Below are 17,101 nucleotides of genomic sequence, written 5' to 3' on the forward strand. Positions count from 1 at the left end.
GATGATTTTATCATTAGAAATGAAGAACATTATTTAATTGAAGTGCAGTTGCACTTGAAGACTTTGTCAGGGGACACAGAAAGGTGTAAGTCATATATAAGCCATGGTCCTCGTCATCAGGAACTGATCAGTTTTTTTTTTTTTTTTTTAATTTTTTTTTTTCAATGTTTTTTATTTATTTTTGGGACAGAGAGAGACAGAGCATGAACGGGGGAGGGGCAGAGAGAGAGGGAGACACAGAATCCGAAACAGGCTCCAGGCTCCGAGCCATCAGCCCAGAGCCCGACGCGGGGCTCGAACTCACGGACCGCGAGATCGTGACCTGGCTGAAGTCGGACGCTTAACCGACTGCGCCACCCAGGCGCCCCTAGGAACTGATCAGTTTTTTAATAACAGCCTTCAAGCAATGAAGAATTTTAATGAGAAAATTTCAACCAGTTTCTCTGACCTCAGTGCAAAACAACCCCAAGGAGGTGGGGGGAGCTGGCATGACCCAAGAGGTTTTCTATTAAGGGTATGAGAATATTTAGGCCTTGTAAAACATTGGAATGGATTCTCGCATCCAGACCCCTCTTTCAATAAAGCTGTTAAAAATGGAGAAATTCTCAGATTTCTGAATGGGTTCGGCTGTAGGTCCTGACATACTACTACAGACTAAGGAGAGGACTGGATGGTATCTTTTAAGCTCTGTTCCTCTCTGTGACCTTGATTCTAAACAGTGCTTTCGTGGTTCTAGAGTTCAGCATTTACCCGGTCACCATACCACCTGCTTTAGTGACCGCATTAGTGAGAAAGGTATAGCTAGGATTAAGCATACTTCACCATCCATGAGCACGAGATGGTCCTACTAGAGGGGAAAAGGATGAAAAGAAAGGGTTTTCTGGTTATTTGGTTTATTAGGCTTTTCCAAATTTAGAGGGAGGAGGTTTTAGTCTGTCATTCGTCATTCTGAATTCTCAGTTCTCTCAAAAGATGTTGAGGGAATGACTTTGAACTGGAACGTGGACATTCGCATTGTGTTTTCCTAAGAATAACATATTTTATACGTTACTCTGTAACAAAAATATACATCGTAAGAATTGTATTTGTCCTAGAGTCTAGAAAAAATATTTATTAGATAATAGCAAATTAAACACGTTTTGTTCGGAAAAATGCCAGACACGGTTGTTTAAATATTCAAGATAGGTGAAATAGACAACTAGGAATGTATGGTCCTCGTCATAGAGGATACATCTCATTTAAGAGTGAGAGGCAGTGTGGAATGATGATTAGGAGCAAAAGCCTGATGCTGAGGTGCCTGGGTGGCTCCGTTGGTTGAGCATTTGACTCTTGATCTCGGCTCAGGTCATGATCCCAGGGTTGTGGGATCAAGCCCCATGTCAGGCTCCATGCCGGTATGAAGCCTGCTTAAGTTTCTCTCTCTCTTTCTTTCCTCTCTTTTTCCCTTTACCCCCCTTCCCTGCTCATACATACTCTTTCTCTCTCCCTAAAAAATAAAAAATAAATAAATAAAGAAGCCCTAAAAAGAAAAAAAAGCTGGATGCCAAACTTGATAGTTTTTTTCCTTTCAACTCTGCCACTTGGCATTTTGGCCTTGAGAAAGTTATTTAACATCTCTGTGCCTTTGTTTCCTCATCTGCCTGAAGTTTTTTTAAAGATCGGGTGGCACATAGTTTAGATTATTATTAGTTTGTTTATTTATTTTATTTATTTATTTTAAGTAGGCTCCATGCCCAACGTGGGGCTTGAACTCATGACCCCAAGATCAAGAGTTGCATGCTCTGGGACACCTGGGTGGCTTAGTCGGAGGAGTGTTCAACTCTTGATCTCGGGATGGTGAGTTCGAGCCCCACGCTGGGTGTAGACATTACTTAAATTAAAAAAAAAAAAGAGTCACATGCTCTACTGACTGAGCCAGCCAGGCACCCCTAAATTATTACTGGTTTAGAGCTAGCAGCATATGAAGTCAGGACCAGCAGAAGACCAGCCCTTCTTTTGCTGCCAGAGGATGGTTTAGGAAGCTGTCCGTGGCTCTTTTGACAGCAGGCAACTTTCCCCCCAACATTGTATTATGACTGTTTTCAAATATGACAAAATGTTTAAATAATTGTAGTGACTACCTACCACCTAGGTAGTAATCACCTAGGTTACTTGTTAACCTTTGGAAATCATTTCATGCATTTTAACATTATGCTTACTAACAGCAAGGCCACCGAAACAGGTGCCTAATTCTTCTGTAGCTACAAACACTTGTCAAAAGGTATTGGACTGGGGCACCTGGGTGGATCAGTCAGTTAAGCATCCAACTCTTAGTTTCAGCTTAGGTCATGATCTCACAGTTCGTGAGTCTGAGCCCCACATGGGGATTTTCACTGAGGGTGCGGGGCCTGCTTGGGATTCTCTCTCCCTGCTGTGTGTGCGTGCGCGCACACACTCTCTCTCTCAATATAAATAAATAAAAACTTAAAATAAAAAGATATGGGACTAATGGGACACCTGGCTGGCTTAGTTGGTAGAGCATGCAACTCTTGATCTTGGGGTTGTGAGTTCAAGCCCCACGTTGGGTACAGAGCTTACATTTAAAAAAAAATAGTGGACTTCAAGGGTTTAAGGAGCAGATTTTCTCTTAATTGATTATTGTATCAAATACAGTATTTTCAGTCCTTCATCATCACAGGGAGAGGATTCATATTTAAAACTCCAGAGGCTTTTCAGCTTACCTACTGGAGGAAACCCAGCAGTTTAAACAGGATCCCTGCCCCACCCACCCCCTCCAGCCATACACTGCTGAAAAGGGCATGTCTCTGTGCCAAGACAGCAAGCAGAGCCTGCTTCTCTTACTGATTCTCAGCCTTTCCTTGGATGACACCTAGGAAGCGGCAAAGGAGTGCCTAATTTTTCCTTATTAGATTGGGAGGTCTGCTAAATGAGTCTGGAGAGGAATGTGAACCTATCCATCCAGTCTTTCATTTATTCAATATCATTAAGTACCTACTGTGTACCAAGCACCGTCCTAAGCACAGATGGCTAACAATCCAATGTGATGAACTCAATGAGCCAGCCGGACAAAACCAGCTAAGCATATTTTCTAAACTTTGCTGCCACCTGTCCTAACTTGTGTGATTTGCCAAGTTTCTTCAACTGCACACACACAGCACGGTTTGGGTCTAAACAAGGGTTCTTTTGAAGACCCTGCCCAAAGAGTCAGTGGAGGAAGATCTCACTAGATATCAAAAACAAACTCTTTTGCAAATATGGAGCTGGAATTACACAGCCCTACTCATAACCTATGGCTTGAGCTTTACTGCCTCATTCCAGTCTCTCTTCAACTGCTGACCCTGTCATTCCTGCAAGCACAGCTCCCTGAGGTTAATGGGAGTGTTATGTGAATGTAAGTTCTGTACTTAATCTTCTCCTGCCGAGCAAGCCTTGCTTGTCTTGGACTGATGACCGCACCAATCCCCTCCCCCAATGGGAACATGCGGGCCCCTCCTTTCCTGGAGCAGAGCCATGCTCCAGGTGAGGGGAAAATCAACTTGGGACGCAAATGTTCTGCCCTGATGCCTCTCCGTTAATGCTTCAGATAATGGCACACTGCCTCACACACGCTGTCCAGAAGCCAGAGAGAGTAAAATAGTAGAACGGTAAATCGATACCGTGCCGGGCGCACTGTAAGCCAGACTTGGGCCTGCTAACTTTTACCCAGGCTTCGGCCATTAACTTTCTTCTCATTTGTGGAATGAGAAGTGAGGCAGGAGACAGGGAGTGGGCATTCTTTCTCCATCTGCCTCTGCACTGGCCCATAGGAAAATCACGTGTCCACTCTGGGGGTCACGTTCCCCGTCTGTAAACTAAGGGGGTGCTGAACTTGGTACACTCCATGTTCCCTTCCAGGCTTGGAAACCGATGTATGGATCTAGATTCTGGAGAGGTCACAGTGCTTTTAAAATCGTTTGAATTAGTTGCCCCACTTATGAACCAGAGGATTTTACATAAAATACGAATTTCTGGCTTCTCTTGAAAAATCGGAAGTGTTGGCATCATGACTCTTGCATTTGTGCACAGTTGCCGTGGCCAGAGTAACGGCTTCTCTTTCAGACAGAGTGTGCCCCATTACCCTGTTGGCCATCCCTGTCCAGTCAACCTTACTGACCCCTGTAGGCTTCTGACTTTGTGGGCTGTTTTAGGACTGGAATTAGCAGTTACAACAAAGTTACAAGTGAGGGGGTTTTCCCCCTATGATAGTTCAAGCGATGGCAGATTTATGGCCTAATCTAGGAATCTGACTTAGATATTTAATTCATTACAAGCCGAAGCCAAGAAGGGCATGTGCAGCTTTGCAGAGATGCTCGCAGGAGGGGACCAGAGCGTTGCAGCCGCTTATGGTAATTTGACATATAACTTAGGGCCTAATTGTGTCAGGTGAGGTGGCCTGGACTGTTTATTCTCTGTTCCCAGAGTTAACAAGCTTCCATCACATCACTTTCTTTGTGAATATTAAACGAACATCCTCTAGAAAGCAAAGCCTCAAAAATGTCAAGTTGCTAGGGAGGAAAGGTTTGCACAGCAAGTGCAGAAGGACTTGTGGGGCTTCTAGGCTTAGTGGTTAATCTTTTATTAACTGTCCTTATTCTCTTTTTCTTATTAACCTTATTATTGCTTTCAATTGGATCTAACCAGGGAAATGTTGTGAAGGAGGTCTTTTTATTTTTGCTTCTAAATAATGTAATAGGATGAACATAAGGGAAGGGAAGCAAAAATAATATAAAAACAGGGAGGGAGACAAAACATAAGAGACTCTTAAATATGGAGACTAACAGAGGGTTGCTGGGGGGGTGATGGGCTACATGGGTAAGGGGCATTAAGGAATCTACTCCTGAAATCATTGTTGCACTATATGCTAACTAACTTGGATGTAAATTAAACAATAAATTAATTAATTTTTAAAAAACAACAACAACAAAAATAACGTAACTGGAGCCCATAAAGCTGATGCAACCCTTTAAAAATGGTGATTTTTTTTCAAGATAGTGAGGAAGATTCATTGTGGATATACACGGTGCCAAATACCCCAAGTTGTTTCTTTACTGAAGATAACTCTCTTTTACCTCCTTCACAATGCTGATTTTTCTCATTTTACACAAGGGAAAACCGAGGCTGAGGGTATTTAAATGACTTGCACGATGGGAGTTCAGCCTAGAAAGTATTGTGACTGCCACTAGAACTAGGTCTAATGTAATACTGTTTTGTTATAGGGTTTGTCCTTGCTCTCCTTTTGGGAATTCCCAAATTAAAAAAAAAAAAAGCAATTAAAAAGGGAAATGATTGCTCTAAAAGTAAGGGTAGGGTGGAAGAGAGGGGTGTGATCTAGAGGGACATATAGGGTCTTTCTCAACGAGGGGATGGTTGCTTTACCATTATAAATTCTTACAAGGTGAACACAATCTTTGTCTGGGACTGTCCCAGTTTAAGCCTTAAACTAGGTTGATTATTAATAGTACCCTTTTTTTCAGTCTCAGACGGGTTCTGTTTTGGATGATAAAGGATATGGTCAACTATTTTACATTTGTGTCTTAGACGCTTTTATGTATGTTTATTGTATGTCGAAACTTTTTTAGAAGTTTGAAAAATGTATCAGGAAGTCTCAGCTGCGATCAAGAATGTTGGCCAACCTGGGAAAACTTAATGTTTGCTCTAAGACTCGCAGTTACCACCCAAACCACGGTGGCAGTAGCTGTGATTCAGGCGTGGACACAGGGTGTGGTGTCCCATTTTTCTGGGGACTCCCGTGGCACGCGATAGCTATATCTGTTTCTTTGTCCTACATGTGGCTGGAGAAATGGTGTGCCCTTTAGTTCTAATTGTGAAGGTCAGTCAAGATAACAGATGGGAAAGTGCTTTGTAAATCATGAAGGTTTTTTTTCTACTTTGAGTGGCAGGAGTTTCTTAAATTCCTAAGTTGGCAGGGCCCCAGCATCACGACAGTGGCGAGGTCAGTTAATCTCCCTATAACACAGCTCTTCTACGTGTCACTTTTTATAGCTCCTGAGTGCTACAGAATGAAATCCAAATTTCAAAACACTGTGGCATTCAATTCACCACAAACTGGCCCAATCAATCTTCCAACATTGTTCTTGCTGTTCCTCCTTATGAGCTATAGAACCCAAATCAACCACATGATTTTCCAAAAAGGCTGCTCCCTTGGCAATCTACTGCATACTTTTCTCTCATTTCGAATGCATTTTCCCTCTTTCTTCTCTCTCAGTCCCTTTGTCATGGACTGAATAGTTGTGTCTCCCCCCCCCCCCAACAACCCCAGTTCATATGTTGATGCCCTAACCCTCATATGTGGCTCTATTCAGAGAATGGGCCTCTAAAGAAGTAATTAAGGTTAAATGAGTTCATAAAGATGGGGCTCTGATCCAATAGGATTAGTGTCCCTATAACAAGAGACACCTGGGAGCTCATTCTCTCCCTCCCCATTCAAATTCAGAGACAAATCCATGTGAAGACAGGGAGGCCATCTGGAAGCCAAGAAGAGAGCTCTCACTAGAAACCAACCTTACAGGACCTTGATCTAGGGCTTCTAGCTCCCAGAACTGTGAGAAAATACCCATTTTCTTCCTCTGTCGAAGCTACCCAGTCTATGATATTTTGTTACAGCAGGCTGAGCCCACCGAGACACCTTTCCTGGACTAGCTGTTATATTGGCCATATCTAAAACCTATCTGTTCTTTAAGGACCAACTCAAAGGCTGTGAAGTCTCAATTCCTCCACTTTATTTGTACTTCTTTTTAAGATATTTGATATTGTATTCTGCATATGTCCTTATTTAGCACACATTTCCTAACGTCTTTACTGATAAGATTTTTGAGGTAACCTCTGATTCAATATTAGAGCTCTACAACACCTAACACAATGTCTGGAACTTATTAGAGACACAATATATACTAGATGAATGAATGAATGAGTAAAAGAGAAAAAAGGAATTGGGGTAAGAAGATACAATATTTTATTTAAAAATTTAAAGAGGACACAGAATTGAGATGTGGTATTAATAAATGGGGAGAAATAAGTTAAGTCTTTGGTGATATTTAAAATAAAACAAATAGGTATCTCAGAGGAACTAAAAATAGAATTTTTTTCCACTGAGGTCTGACATATTATTTGTCTATACACAGGGGGTCTGACTTATTGGAATAGATTTCTTGCTCCAGTTTCAGAGGATATGGGAAAAAAAAGACCATGGGAATGAGCTCAGCTGGTATGGGAAGACTGGCATTTTATGTCTGGAGTCATAATCATAAATTCCAGCTCTAGAATCAGACTCATGCTGGTCTCAGTCTCATGGGAGGGCTCAGAACTGGATATTCAGGATCCATTCTTTCCCCTGGGCTTCCATTCCTACTTACCAGCCTCCTGTCAGTCTTTCTTATCAACTGCCTCTTCTCACTCCCCAAATGTGTTTTTTTTTTATGTTTATTTTTTGAGAAAGCATGAGTGGGGGAGCAGGCAGAGCAAGGGGGACAGAGGATCTGAAGCGGGCTCTGGGAACTCATGAACCGTGACAGCTGTGACCTGAGCTGAAGTCGGAGGCTCAACCAACTGAGCCACCTAGGTGCTTCCCTGCACCCCTCTCCCCCCACCGCCAGCCCCAATGTGGTTTTAAAATTTAGATCTTTGAATAGGTGCTACTCATATGGCTCAACATTTAAAAATTATGGAAGTGAAAAGTTTCCCCCAAACCATGACCCGGGTTGAGTGTTTTAGCCACGATGATGAGGATAACCGAGCTTAGAACGTATCTTACACTTTTGTCCAAGTCTGAGCTGGAGGCTGGAACCAGGATGGAACAGCAGTGAGAAAGAACATGCTAGAAGATTTTAGAAAATCCTGCAGTTGTGGGCCTGACAGTCAGGAGGATGGGGGTCCTGGAGCAGGGCAAACAGTGGGCTTCTAGCCCAGAAACATGTTTCTCTGAGTAGCCTAGTTCAAGGGAACAGTGGAGGAAGGAAGCAGGTGACATGGCAGAACACAGGAGACCTCCTGGGGTTGCCCCGTGGAAGGGTCAGGAGGGGCCAGCTCCCTGAGAAAAGGGCAGTGGTGGTGTAGGGTGCTGTCCAGTGCCTAAGGTGGCTGGGGGGAGGGGTGGGAAGGGCAGGAGGGGGCTCCCTTGCACCTACCAGAGTGCCTGACTAGAGACTCAGGATTCCCAGGAAGGCTGCACCCAAGGAGCTGGGGCCCATATCAAGGAAGGAAGCTTTTCTCAAAACTCCATCAAAAAGCTGCTTTTTTTCTTCCTCTTCCTATCCCACTGACTGCATCCAAGAAAATATCTAGAAAAGGTGAGGAAATAGGAAAGCCTGAAACAGAAAATTTGAAAGGTCCTCTAGAAAAGGCAAATGGCATTGCTGATTTGATTTGATTCTTGTTTGTCTTTTTTTGTTTGTTTGTCTGTCTCGTTTTTGTTTTTGTTTTTTGTTTTTTTTTTTTTTTGGGGGGGGGCCCTGATGTGAAGAGTCCTCATTTGGGCTACAAGAGTACTATGTATTTAAACAAGTGAACAACGTTGCTTCGGGGGAGCAGATTTCATTCTAGGGAAAGTCTGCGTAACTCCAGTATTTGCACAGTTCCTATTTTTCCTCAGACGACCTGGTGCTTTGGTGTGAGCTTGACTAATTTTGAATACTTTTCTAAAACAAGTGGCAATTTTCTGGGGGCAAAGATAAGGCTTCTCTGTAAAATTTGAGATTTATGTTGAAAAACAAAATGTATAGAGAGCCTTTTGGTGTTCTACTTGTGATCTGTAAGAAAGTCAAACTCAAAGAGACTTTTAGGTCTGGACGGAGTAATTTCTCAAATTTCTCAAATCCTGGAATCCGCACAGGAGAGTTTATCCTTTGCAGATGAAAGAATTGAATAATCGCTCTTCACCTTTAGGAGCAGGTGAAGGATTCTGGCAAGAGAGGGTTAGTTAGGGAAGGTATTTGCTACCAAGTTCTGGCTTTACCTGAATGGCTTGCTTAAGGTCAAAGTCAGAACCTATTTGGGATTAGACACCTGAGGCACCCCCCCCAGCAATCTTGGGCCTTGTGTAGCCCTTTTTGGAAATGAGATATTATCAGGATTCAAAGTTTTATTGTATTTTTTTCCCTCTGTATTTAAAAAGAGATCCCTAGGAGCAAGTGTTGCCCTTGCCCTCCATTCATACAGATGGACAGATCCAGAAGCCCCTGGAAGTCATGATCAATCTGCAACAACAGCCCCTTGCTAAAGAGAGAGTGACTCCCTTGAGCTAAAAAGCCTCCAAACTTGAAGGAAGATCCTTCTTTCTGAGGCAAATTCACTTGTTTTTTTGCTCTGTGTCTTGGGTGTACATGAAGAAGATGACCTCCTTGACCTTGGCACCACTCAGGATAAGCATCACTCGGTGATCCCCGTGTGAATCTGAGCTTGGCTTATCTTACATTTTAAGTTGTCCTGGTGGGTCCTTTCTTACGTATTTGCGATGAAGTCCTGAATGTCTAACTTGTTTCTAAATTGCTGAATGCCACACTTTCCTGACCGTTGTAGTTTTCTCTGCAATGCACCGGAAATATCTGTAGGTTTGGCAAACTCTCCCCCGCCCCCTTCTCCACATTTATTTCAAAAGCGTACATTCAGCATTTGTGAGCTGTTAATGGTCTCCTTCTTAGCTCCCTTAAACACACTTGAACTCATGCTATTTAAGAAGTGAAAACAGTTTTGTTTTCAATCAGCTGATTTAGAAGGACCATATCTATCTTTAACCTTTGTCAGATAGCCCTGAAAATCTCAACTTTTCCCCCCAAAACTTTGATAATGCTGTTTTTATAAATGCATGCCAAGTGTGTGAATCAGATTCTTTTCATCTGAACTTATTTTTCAAATATAGCAATGAGAGGGTTGGGGGTGGAGGAAAGATCGCCAGAAACTGAAGTGCTGGAAAATAGAGTCAGGGACATTATTCGGAATGATCAGAATAAAAATTCTTCCATTTCTTTAACCTTCTACAAGTGTGGTTTGCAACATCTACTGTTATTCTAGGCCCTGGTGATACAGCAGTGAACAAAACACACAAAGTCTTTGCCCTGGGGAAGCTTAAGCTCTGGTGGAAGGAGACAGATCATAAAACAAAATTAAGGGAAGTAAAGCAGAAGTGGAGTATAGGGAGTGTTCGCTTGTGAGTTTATAAAAAGGTGGCCTTTAAAGGGCACCTGGGTGGTTCAGTCGGTTGAATGCCTGACTCTTGATTTTGGCTCAGGTCATGATCTTGTGGTTGGTGAGTTTGAGCCCTGCATCAGGCTCTGCGCTGATGGTGTGGAGCCTGCTTGGGATTCTCTCTCTGCCCCTCCCTGGCTCATGTTTTCTCTCTCTCTCCCTCTCTTGAAATAAATAAACTTAAAAGTGGCTTTTGAGCAGTCTTGGAGGGGGACTGATGGGCTATGCTGTGACCTGGGGGAAGAGAGTCCCAGGCACGGGAAACAAACAGCGAGTGCACAGACTCACAGAGGAGCATCCCTGGAGTGAATGAAAAACAGCCAGGAGAAGCCTGCTGGAGCAGCAGTTGATGGGTTCAGAGAAATAAGGGGAGGCGGTACACCCTTTCAAGCCTTGCAGGATATTGTAGGTATTGTGGCTTTTACTGTGATGGCATGAGAAGCCAGATGGGGATTTCGAACAAAGGAGCAACAGGATCTGATGTAACAAGACCACTCTGGCTGCTGGGCTGAGAAGGGAAAGGGGCAGGTATGGAAGAAGAAAGAGCAGTTAGGAGGCCGTTGCTATTACCCGACCAGAAATTAATCAGGAACATCTGACTGGTTTACAAAAGGGAAGAAAATGTGCTTGCAGAATACAAAAAAAAAAAAAAAAAAAAAAAAAAAAAAGGAAATAGTAATTATATTTTGGGTGCTTAAGTTGCAAGAAAAAGACCAATTTGGCAGTTACTTTGCTACAGTGCCTCCTCCAGACAAAGTGATTTGGGAGTCCTGGGGAACTAGATCTTCGGGATTTTTTTCTCCTCCAGGGACCCATGGACCTAGCAGGGTTTGGTCAGTGTGATTAAGAAGCAGCCTTTATGTGTGTCTTTCCCATTTCCCAAACTTCCCTGGGTGTGTGTTAGAAATGCAGATTCCTAGGTCCTACCCCTTTAGCAAGTATGGAATGGGGCCCAGGAATATATATACTTTCAGCAAGAATATGAGAGAAATCTTTAAAAAAAAATATTTTTTTTAATGTTTATTTTTGAAGGAGAGAGAGGGTGTGAGCAGCGGAGGGGCAGAGAAAGCGGGAGACACAGAATCCGAAATGGGCTTCAGGCTCTGAGCTGTCAGCACAGAGCCTAACCTGGGGCTTGAACTCATGAACTGTGAGATCATGACCTGGGCCGAAGTCAGACACTTAACTGACTGAGCCACCCAGGCCCCCTTGAGAGAAATCTTTTTTGATTATTGAGGTAAAATTGGTATCATAACATATACGTTTCAGGTGTATAGTCTTATAATTTGATATTTGTATATCAAAGTGATCACCACCATAAATCTAGTTACCATTCAGCACCATATACTTGAGATCTTTCCCTCATTTTACCCAACTCCTAACCCCTCCCACCTTTGGTAACCATCAGTCTGTTCTCTGTATGAGTTTGTTTTTATTTATTTTGTTTTTTAGATTTCACATATAAGTGAAATCATACTGCATTTGTCTTTCCCTGTGATTTATTTCACTTAGTATAATACCCTCAATGTATGTTGTTGCAAATAGCAAGATTTCCTCTTTTTTTTTTTTTTTTTCCTAATGACCGAAGACTATTCTATTGTGTTTCCATATCTTGGCTATTGTAAATAGCACTTTTGCAAATATAGGAATGCATATATCTTTTCAAATTAGTGTTTTTGTGTTCTTTGGCTAAATACCCAGAAATGGAATAGTTGGGTATACAGTGGTTCTATTTTTGATTTTTTGAGGAATCTCCATACTGTTTTCCATGGTGTCTGCACCAAGTTGCCTTCCCACCAACAGTGTAGGAGGGTTCTTTCCTCCACATCTTCTCCAATACTTGTTATTTCTTGTCTTTTTGGGAATAGCCGTTGTAACAGGTGTGAGCTGATATTTCATTGTGATTTTGATTTGCATTGCTCTGATAATTAGTGATGTTGAACATCTTTTCATGTGCCTGTTGGCCCTCTGTATGCCTTCTTTGGAAAAACGTCTATTCAGATTCTCTTGCCCATTTTTTAATTGGGTTGTCTGGCTTTTTGTTGTTGTTACTGAATAGTGTGAGTTCTTTATATATTTTGGATATGTGGATATTAAAGCCTAATCAGGTAAGTGCTTTGCAGGGGCCCCAGGTGGCTCAGGTGGTTAAGTGTCAGACTTGATTTCAGCTCAGGTCTTGATCTTAGGGTCATGAGTTCAAGCCCTGCCTTGGGCTCCATGTTGGGAGTGGAGTCTACTTTAAAAAAAAAAAGAAAAACAAAAAAAGTAAGTGATTTGCAAATATCCTCTTTCACTGAATAGGTTGCCTTTTTGTTTTGTTGGTTTCCTTCACACTGCTGAAGCTTTTTCGTTTGTTGTAGTCCCATTTGTTTATTTTTGCTTTTGTTTACCTTGCCTTTGGGGTCAGATCCAAAATTAAAAACAAATCACTAAAACCAATGTCAAAGAGCTTGTCACCTTTTCTTCTCGGAATTTCATTCAAGTCTTTAATCCATTTTGACTTAATTTTTGTGCATGGTGTAAGATGGTGGCTTAGTTTCATTCATTTGTATGTAGCTGTCCAGTTTTCCCAACACCATTCATTGAAGAGACTGTCCTTTCCACATTGTATAATCTTGGTTCCTTTGTCCTAAATTAATTAACCATATATGTGTGGGTTCATTTCTGGGTTCTCTATTCCATTCCTTTGATCGATGTGCCTTTTTCACGCGATTACCTATTGTTTTGATTACTATAGCTTTGTGGCACAGGGAGGAGATTCTTACAACTCGGAAAGGTGGGGAAAACTGCTTCCCTATAACCCTCCCCACCTCTGGCACAGCCTTTGGGGTTTGCAGACCTGGAAGCCTTGCAGGGTACCCATGTGGCCGGCAGGTGGTGCCACCTTACCATAAGCGGCAGAGTGAGAGCATTTTCCCCCCTAGGGAGAAGTGAGGCTCCAGAAAAAGCTGGTCGATAGGTACTGGGGCCACCGAGCCACCGCTTATCCTGGGCCGAGCGGCGCGCACAAGTAGAAGAGAGTGGCGCGGCCGCTGTCCCGGCTTTTCAGGCAAATGTGCAGCTTAAGCCCTTCCTAGTCGGTTTTTCGCGCTCCGGGGGCAGCCCTCTCCGCACGAGCTTTGGGCACTGCGGGAGCTTGCAATGCAGAGCAGCGAAAACGGACCGCCTAGCGCCCCAGGATATTAGCCCAACACTGCCTACCCAGGTGCGGGCATCTACTACCGAGGCCCCTCAGGGAGTACCAGACCCACAGACGGCCCCTTTTCATTGGCAGCCAGTCTGAGGGCCCCGCCCCCTTTCGTACAGCTCTCATCTGTGACTGGCTCTCGGGCTCTAGCTGGCCACACCTCCTCCCCTCGCACATACACAAGAGTCACGCGCCTTTCAGTTGGAAACTTGGCGTGCTGAGGGGGACGGTGGCCTTCACTGCCCCACCCACTTACCTTGTCATTGGTCCGCGGCTCCCCTCATGGCCACGCCCCCATTCCTGCCCCCTGGCTGGGAGGGCAGGCACACGTTCGTGATTGGCTGCCCTGCCTGCCTCTCGCGGGAGCCGCTGGCGCTTCCCCCTCCCTTCTCCCCCTCCCTCGAGTGTCCAGGTTCCTCAGCTAGCCCAGGCCGAGTCAGTGTCAGTCAGGGAGCCGGACTGCCGAACGGTGTGTGCGGACGCTCCGCTGCAATCTCGCCCAGGGACCGGTGCCTGCGCTCGCGCCGCCGGGTGGGAAGGATGAAGCCGCAGCTGGAGCAGCCACCCTATGATTGGCTGTGGCGCTTGTGAACCCGAAGTAAAGATGGCGGGCGGGCAGGCAGCCGCCGCACTGCCCACTTGGAAGATGGCGGCGCGCCGCAGCCTCAGCGCCCGCGGCCGGGGGGTCCTGCAGGCGGCGGCCGGGCGGCTGCTGCCGCTGCTACTGCTGAGCTGCTGCTGCGGCGCGGGCGGCTGCGCAGCAGCGGGAGAGAACGAGGAGACGGTGATCATCGGCTTGCGGCTGGAGGACACGAACGACGTGTCGTTCATGGAAGGGGGGGCGCTGCGAGTGAGCGAGCGGACCCGGGTCAAGCTGCGGGTGTACGGGCAGAACATCAACAACGAGACGTGGTCCCGCATCGCCTTCACCGAGCACGAGCGGCGGCGCCACAGCCCGGGCGAGCGCGGGCTGGGGGGTCCCGCGCCGCCAGAGCCGGACAGCGGCCCCCAGCGCTGCGGCATCCGCACCTCAGATATCATCATCTTGCCCCACATCATTCTCAACCGCCGTACATCGGGCATCATTGAGATCGAGATCAAACCGCTGCGCAAGATGGAGAAGAGCAAGTCCTATTACCTGTGCACATCGCTCTCCACGCCAGCCCTGGGCGCCGGCGGCCCGGGGTCCGCAAGTGGCGCCGTCGGGGCCAAGGGCGGCTCCGGGGTGGCCGGGCTCCCGCCACCCCCCTGGGCCGAGACCACCTGGATTTATCACGACGGCGAGGACACCAAGATGATAGTGGGCGAGGAGAAGAAGTTTCTGCTGCCCTTCTGGCTGCAGGTGATCTTCATTTCGCTGCTCCTGTGCTTGTCGGGCATGTTCAGCGGCCTCAACCTGGGGCTGATGGCCCTGGACCCGATGGAGCTGCGCATCGTGCAGAACTGCGGCACCGAGAAGGAGAAGAATTACGCCAAGCGCATCGAGCCCGTGCGCAGGCAGGGCAACTACCTGCTGTGCTCACTGCTGCTGGGCAACGTGCTGGTCAACACCACGCTCACGATCCTGCTCGACGACATCGCCGGCTCCGGCCTCGTGGCGGTGGTGGTCTCCACCATCGGCATCGTCATCTTCGGGGAAATCGTGCCCCAGGCCATCTGCTCCCGGCACGGCCTGGCTGTAGGGGCCAACACCATCTTCCTCACCAAGTTTTTCATGATGATGACCTTCCCCGCTTCTTACCCGGTTAGCAAGCTGCTGGACTGCGTCCTGGGCCAGGAGATAGGTACTGTCTATAACCGGGAAAAACTGCTGGAGATGCTCCGGGTCACCGACCCCTACAACGACCTCGTTAAGGAGGAGCTGAACATCATCCAAGGGGCGCTGGAGCTCCGCACCAAGACAGTGGAGGACGTGATGACTCCGCTCCGGGACTGCTTCATGATCACCGGCGAAGCCATTCTGGACTTCAACACCATGTCGGAGATCATGGAGAGCGGCTACACTCGTATTCCAGTGTTTGAGGGGGAGCGCTCCAACATCGTGGACCTCCTCTTTGTCAAAGACTTGGCCTTCGTGGATCCAGATGACTGTACTCCCCTGAAAACCATCACTAAATTTTATAACCACCCCTTGCACTTTGTTTTCAATGACACCAAGTTGGACGCTATGCTGGAAGAATTTAAGAAAGGTGGGAAATTTTGGTATCTTTCATTGGCTTGCTCTTTCTCTCTCCATCCTCCTCCCTACTTGAGCCCTCTACCCTCAGACCAACCCCCCAAGGCGAGTTGACCGGAATTTCTCCTCTCTCTTAATTGCAAAGTTGAAAGGGTGGCATGGATTTGGGGATGGATTGAACTAGGAAGCGCTTGTAGGTTTTTTAAAAGCCCAAGACTACCGTCATTCTCTTGTTCACATTTCAAAACGCAGGCTTTCGATTTTCTGTGCATGATACTGCCGTCCCTCTGGGCTTGAGGGGTTTGCGGCATTCATCGCCGGGGTTCTAAATGGGTAGATGCAAGTAAGGGCCAGCTAATGCCATGCTGTGCCATCTGGTTGACATGTACTTATCTCAGGCATTTGGAAAACATTTGAATAGCCTTTCTAAACTCAACACAATCTTTTTCCTCCTCCTTAAACATTCACCGATGTTTCAGAGATTGGAAGTGCATTTTCAGTTTTTGTTCCCGGTTGTCTGGCCAGCTGTGGGGCAGATTGAGGTCTGCCTTTGAGGATAGGGGATGGGGTCAGCCAGGTATCACCAAAAAGATTCAGTCATTTGGATGCAACTTACTTAGCTAGGAAAGAGGTTTTTTAAAAAGTAAAGTTAGTTACTAATATGTAACTTGGAAAGACTAGAGGTAAGTTAAACTTTTATGAGGCTATCTTGCCTGGCTTTCTTCACTGTTTGTTTATATTCATCTGACGAATAAAATTTCCCAAACCACATGTGGTTTGGGCGGAAATCTTGAACCTTTAACAATGGGATGACTCCCTCTATTGTGGTTTTTTATTTCTCCAGTTTTTCTGGTTTAAAAGTGTTCTTTTTAACCTTGATCTCTTGATATTTTAAGTTGAAGTGTTTCTTCCCAGTCAGTGTTTACTATTCTAGAGGGAGTTTTAACATGGAAGAGAAGCGCACAGTCTGATGTGCTCACCTTTCTTGCGTGATGGTATTTTTTGTTTGTTTGACCATTGTAATGAACCGGCAAATAGCACCTTATACTGTTGTTACCGACATTCTGTCTTTAAAGAGAGTTTCCAGTAAATAACATGGTTTTTTGAAGACCAAGGGCTGCCGAACTGTTTCATTGCTATGGTGCTAGTGCAGGTATGAAAATGTGTATGTAACCTTTAATGACCTGATAGTCCTCAAAACTAAGTTTTCCTTCTGCAGATAGAATTTTGAGCCCTCATAGCGGTCTCTCCACTGAAAAAGGCCATGTGTAGGTGGTGACAGCTCACTGGACGTGGTGATCTGAACATCCCCAGAGCGCGTGTGGTTGCCCTAATTCCATTTTCCGGGCTGAATGGTGTCCTCTCTGGAACGGGATCACATTGCAGTAATTTTCAGATAAAGGAATAGAGCAGAATGTGCCTCAGAGATGGGTAATTTGCATTTAAAAGCAGAGGGAGATTCTTCTGGATTCTTAAACAGTAAAAAGAAAATGTCCATT

General features: G+C 45.4%; 1 protein-coding gene across 4 annotated transcripts in view; it reads left to right on the plus strand.

Annotated features, from left to right (window-relative positions):
- Positions 1-13,885: 13,885 nt before the first annotated feature.
- CNNM2 (cyclin and CBS domain divalent metal cation transport mediator 2) overlaps positions 13,886-17,101 on the plus strand; it is a 142,643-nt gene continuing 139,427 nt past the window's right edge. For 2 of the 4 annotated variants that reach the window (XR_006194434.1, XM_042908177.1), the window contains exon 1: positions 13,886-15,615. Coding sequence is in view for 3 of the 4 variants with exons in the window: in XM_042908177.1 (XP_042764111.1) it covers positions 13,995-15,615 (1,621 nt within the window). In the remaining variant the exon portion in view is untranslated. The remainder of the gene's footprint in view (positions 15,616-17,101) is intronic. The other 2 variants (XM_042908175.1, XM_042908176.1) reach the window with 2 other exon arrangements.

Source organism: Panthera leo, chromosome D2, assembly GCF_018350215.1.
Source record: "Panthera leo isolate Ple1 chromosome D2, P.leo_Ple1_pat1.1, whole genome shotgun sequence".
In the NCBI taxonomy this organism is placed as follows: Eukaryota; Metazoa; Chordata; class Mammalia; order Carnivora; family Felidae; genus Panthera; species Panthera leo.